The sequence below is a fragment of the Scomber japonicus genome, chromosome 14 (genome assembly GCF_027409825.1).
Source record: "Scomber japonicus isolate fScoJap1 chromosome 14, fScoJap1.pri, whole genome shotgun sequence".
Classification (NCBI taxonomy): domain Eukaryota; kingdom Metazoa; phylum Chordata; class Actinopteri; order Scombriformes; family Scombridae; genus Scomber; species Scomber japonicus.
Window position 1 is genome coordinate 891,257 of NC_070591.1, and position 5,000 is coordinate 896,256.

The 5,000-nt window shown below is 51.2% G+C and overlaps 1 protein-coding gene across 1 annotated transcript in view; it reads right to left on the reverse strand.

Moving 5' to 3' along the window:
* ninl (ninein-like) overlaps positions 1–5,000 on the reverse strand; it is a 34,113-nt gene that overhangs the window by 5,161 nt on the left and 23,952 nt on the right. Inside the window, exons 15-25 of the mRNA XM_053333639.1 lie at positions 4,934–5,000; positions 4,744–4,824; positions 4,372–4,526; positions 3,697–3,834; positions 2,562–3,575; positions 1,855–1,959; positions 1,593–1,662; positions 1,353–1,520; positions 1,111–1,269; positions 332–445; positions 1–76 (exon numbers count right to left, since the gene is read on the reverse strand). The exon at positions 1–76 is cut by the window's left edge and continues 71 nt beyond it; the exon at positions 4,934–5,000 is cut by the window's right edge and continues 58 nt beyond it. Coding sequence (XP_053189614.1) covers positions 1–76; positions 332–445; positions 1,111–1,269; positions 1,353–1,520; positions 1,593–1,662; positions 1,855–1,959; positions 2,562–3,575; positions 3,697–3,834; positions 4,372–4,526; positions 4,744–4,824; positions 4,934–5,000 — 2,147 coding nt within the window. The remainder of the gene's footprint in view (positions 77–331; positions 446–1,110; positions 1,270–1,352; positions 1,521–1,592; positions 1,663–1,854; positions 1,960–2,561; positions 3,576–3,696; positions 3,835–4,371; positions 4,527–4,743; positions 4,825–4,933) is intronic.

The window sequence follows — 5,000 nt, forward strand, 5'->3', positions numbered from 1 at the left end:
TGACGGCGAGCAGCTGAGAGCGAAGAAGCTCCGCCTCCGTCTGCAGAGAGAGAACCGCCTGCTGCAACTGTTCCACCTGAGAACACAGCACAGGAACACGGCTCAGCTGGTGGTTCTGTGGGGTTCTAAGTGGTTATTGGTTGGTTCTATGTGGTTACTGGTTGGTTCTAAGTGGTTATTGGTTGGTTCTAAGTGGTTATTGGTTGGTTCTATGTGGTTTTATGTGGTTATTGGTTGGTTCTATGTGGTTCTGTGTGGTTATTGTTTGGTTCTAAGTGGTTATTGGTTGGTTCTATGTGGTTCTATGTTGCGTTACAGAGGTTGTTGTGACCTTAGCGTTTTGGGCGTCTGCGTCTCTCAGCAGTTGGTTCTTGTTCTCTTCTAACCGCTGATGCTTCAGAGTCACACTGCTGAGCTCCTCCTCCAGCTCAGACACACGAGACAGCTGAAAATCAATCAATCAACCAATCAGCCAGTCTCTCTGTGGTTCTCTGTGACTTTCTGTGGTTCTCTGTGACTCTCTGTGGTTCTCTGTGACTCTCTGTGACTCTCTGTGGTTCTCTGTGACTCTCTGTGGTTCTCTGTGGTTCTCTGTGGTTCTCTGTGACTCTATGTGACTCTCTGTGGTTCTCTGTGACTCTCTGTGGTTCTCTGTGGTTCTCTGTGACTCTCTGTGACTCTATGTGGTTCTCTGTGACTCTCTGACTCTCTGTGACTCTCTGTGACTCTCTGTGACTCTCTGTGGTTCCCTGTGGTTCTCTGTGACTCTCTGTGGTTCTCTGTGACTCTCTGACTCTCTGTGACTCTCTGTGGTTCTCTGTGACTCTGTGGTACTCTCTGTGGTTCTCTGTGACTCTCTGTGGTTCTCTGTGGTTCTCTGTGACTCTCTGTGACTCTCTGTGGTTCTCTGTGGTTCTCTGTGACTCTCTGTGGTTCTCTGTGACTCTCTGTGGTTCTCTGTGACTCTCTGTGGTTCTCTGTGACTCTCTGTGGTTCTCTGTGACTCTCTGTGGTTCTCTGTGACTCTCTGTGGTTCTCTAACTTCAGGATGTGTATTATTAACAGCTGATCTCCAGTCATCATCCAAACCCTCCCAGAAACAGGAAGTACCTTCTCCCTGCAGCAGCTCAGCTCTCTCTGCAGCTGCTGTCTCTGCTGCGTCCACGCCGCTTTCTGCTGCGTCCACGCCACTTCCTGCTGCGTCCACGCCGCTTCCTGCTGCGTCCACGCCGCTTCCTGCTGCAGCGCCTCATCCTGCAGCCGCCGCACCTGAAACCGCAGCAGCCGATCAGAGACCAGGACCGTGCTGATTCATATTTAAACACATCATCTGGTTCACATCATCTTCTCACCGTGGCGCCCTCCTCCTCCTGCTCCTTGGTAACCGTCGCCAGGCGCTCCTGCAGCATCCGGACCGACTCCTGGTCTCCATGGAGACGGGCGCTCAGCTCGGCGTTGTCGTTGCTCAGCTGCAGGTTCCTGCTGCTCAGATCTAGAACCTCCTCACGGTACCTGGAGTTCTGCAGAAGAGGTCAGGGGTCAGAGGTCACAGTCTGACTGACTGACTGACTGATTGACTGATTGGTTCTCACCTCTTTGTGCAGCCTCTCTTCTTCTTCTCTGCTCCTCTTGTGGTCTTGCTCCATCTCGTCCAGTTTCCTCCTGACAGCAGATCAGAGTCTTTATTAAACCTTCAGCAGCTTTCACCTCGTTTCAACACAACACAGAAACTAAATATTACAAACCAGCTGCTTTTATTCAGAGTTTCAGGTGTTTAACTTCAACATGTTCAGAGTCTCTGCTGCTCAGTGGATCTGAGCTGCTGAGAGGTCAGAGGTCACAGGATGCACTCACCTCTTCCTGGCGACATCGTCCTCCAGGTTGGTGACTTCCTGCTGCAGCACGGTCAGTCGCTCCTGGAGAACCCCGTTGTCTGAGCGCACCTCCTCCAGCTGAGTCCTGCACACACACACACACACACGCACACACACACACACACACACACACACACACACACACACACACACACACACACACACACACACACCACACACGCACGCACACACGCACACACACACACACACACACACATCAGAGACATACTTGAGCTGCAATCAGCTGACTGATGAGGACTTACTAAATCAAGATAGAGAGCAGAGATGATGGAGAGATGATGGAGAGCAGAGATGATGGAGAGCAGAGATGATGGAGAGATGATGGAGAGCAGAGATGATGGAGAGCAGAGATGATGGAGAGCAGAGATGATGGAGAGATGATGGAGAGCAGAGATGATGGAGAGCAGAGATGATGGAGGGATGATGGAGAGATGATGGAGAGATGATGGAGAGCAGCAGAAGAAGGTATTTGACATGATTCCACATATTAGTGAATGTAACATGCTGACTCATCAGGTTTGAACATGAAGACTGAGGCTCATGCAGTGATCATGTGATCAGGTCTCATGCAGTGATTGGGTGATGGGGTTAGAGAGGAGGAGTTAGACATTGTGGTCTCAGTGAGCAGCGGTTAGTCTGGTGGAGCCGGTCTCATGCTCCACAAACCTGTGAGGACTGGCTGGGTCCATCACCTCCTCCAGATCCAGAACCAGCGTCTCCAGCTCCAGCAGCTGCTGCGTCATCCTCCTCTTCTCCCTCTCAAAGTCCTCCTCCGTGCTCCTCAGCCGGTCCCCGGACTCCTTCAGGGCTCGCTGCAGCAGCTGGACCTCGCCGGCCCCTCGGAGCCGCTCCGCCTCGCCGCTCCGGGAGTTGAGCTGCGTGCGCAGGTCCAGGACCAGGTCCGCCGTGTCGTTGAGCTGAGCGCTCAGGTCTCGGAGGTGATCTCTGAGGGAGGTGATCTCCTCCTCCATCTCTACGATCTGGGTGGAGAGCTGGTTGACCAGACGGGTGTAGCTCTGCACCTCCTGGCTCAGGCGGACCACCTCCTCCCTCTCCTCCTGCAGACCGGACTGCTCCTGCCTCAGAGCCTCCTGCAGACGCTCCTCGGCGCTCCTCCTCCTGCTCAGCTCCTCTGAGACGGAGTCCAGCTCCAGCCGCAGGGGGTCCACAGCCATGGCCTGCTCCTTCAGGTCCTGGATCAGTCGGGCCCGGTCCGTCCTCAGGGAGTCCAGCTCAGCAGTGAGTCTGGAGACGTGCTCCTCCTTACTCCTCGTGGCCTCCTGCAGGAGATCCAGCTCAGAGCGCAGCGCACTGATGGTCTGGTCTTTGGCCTCCTCCTCCTGCTCCTCCTGGTCCTGGTCCTCCTCCTGGTCCTGGTCCTCCTCCTGGTCCTGGTCCTCCTCTACACAGCTCCTCTCTGGGATCAGGTAGGAGGCTTCTGATTGGCTGATGCTCTGGGAGGAGGTGTGTATGAGCTCCTGCTCCTCCTCCCTCCTCCTCCTCTCTGTGGAGAACTCCCTCTGGAGCTTCTCCTGCTCTGATTGGATGAGCCGGTTCTCCCAGAATGCTCTCTGCTCCTGCAGCTCCTGCAGGAGGCGCTGCTGAGCCTCGGCGTGCTGCAGCTTCATGTGAGAGAGCTGCTGCTGCGCCTCCTCCTGCGCCTCCTCCTGCACCTCCTCCCTGCTCACAGTTACACACCAAACACTCAAACTCTACCTGACCTTTAACCTTTAACCTTTAACCCAGCAGTGATGTCAGCAGTGATGTCAGCAGTGATGTCAGCAGTGATGTCAGCACTCACCTGAGCAGCAGCAGCTTCTGGTCCATCTGCAGCCTGAGCTCAGCCTCCAGCTGATCCTTCTCTCCGCTCAGCCTCTGCAGCAGGTTACTGAGCTCTCGGGCAAAGTTCTGCTCCAGCTCGGCGCGCTCCCGTTGCATGCTGGGAACACCACACAGTCACAGTCCACATCTCCCAAAAAACATCTGGAAGCTTCTAACAGCTGGGTTATAGATTCTGTTTAGAGTTCATGAGGTTCAGTTTAAATTTAAAGATTCAAATGTTAAATAATCGTATGAATAACTTCACAGTCATCAAATTTCTGCTTTTAATCCATTTAGAGAGAATATATTAGAGGAGAGGGAGGAAGGAAGGAAGGAAGGAAGGAGAATATAGGATTATGGTAAAAATGTCTAAGTGGTGTAACCACAAAAACTTTGTACCAAATAATTCAACTTGCTTAAAAACAGTAAATAGTCAATAAAACACCTTCCTTCCTTCCTTCCTTCCTTCCTTCCTTCCTACCTTCCTTCCTTCCTTCCTACCTTCCTTCCTTCCTAACACCATATCAACTAGTTTGGCATGATCTTACATCCTTCCTTCCTTCCTTCCTTCCTTTCATCTGGAGAATCAGTTTAACACACTAAATAAATGTGTGGAGCTGTTAACAGTAAAGTGCTGAAAGGTCTTCTTCCTCACCGGCGCTCCTGCTCAGAGCTCCACCTTCCTCCTCCTCCTCCTCCTCCTCCTCCTCCATGTTGGATCTGAGTCTGCAGTTTCTCCATCGCCTCCTTCAGCTGCTTCACCTGCTGCTCCGCTGCAGCTTTCTGCTCCTCCAGCTCACTGATCTCCAGCTGTTAGATGTTATAAAACACATCATTCATTAAAGCTAATTAAACTCAAACACACTTTTAACTTGAGCATTGAACCTTCAGTCTGATCCACGTTATTGAACATTAACTATAAACAGTAGTAGTGATTAACTATAAACAGTAGTAGTGATGATTAACTATAAACAGTAGTAGTGATGAACAGTGTTGCTGTTTGAATGATTATTGATCGGTAGTTCACCTTGAAGGCCTGACAGATGTCTTTGCGCTCCACCTCCATGCTCTGCTTCATCAGCTCCTGACTGCGCTCGTAGTAGTTCACCTGGACCAGTTACAACATAATAATATATATTACACCTGAGTATCATATGTATCATATAATAACATATAATATAACATAATATAATATAATATAATATAATATACTGTACCTGAGTCTCCAGCTGGATGTGCAGCTGCTGCAGCTCCTGCTTGTGTTTCTGCTTCAGCTGCTCCAGA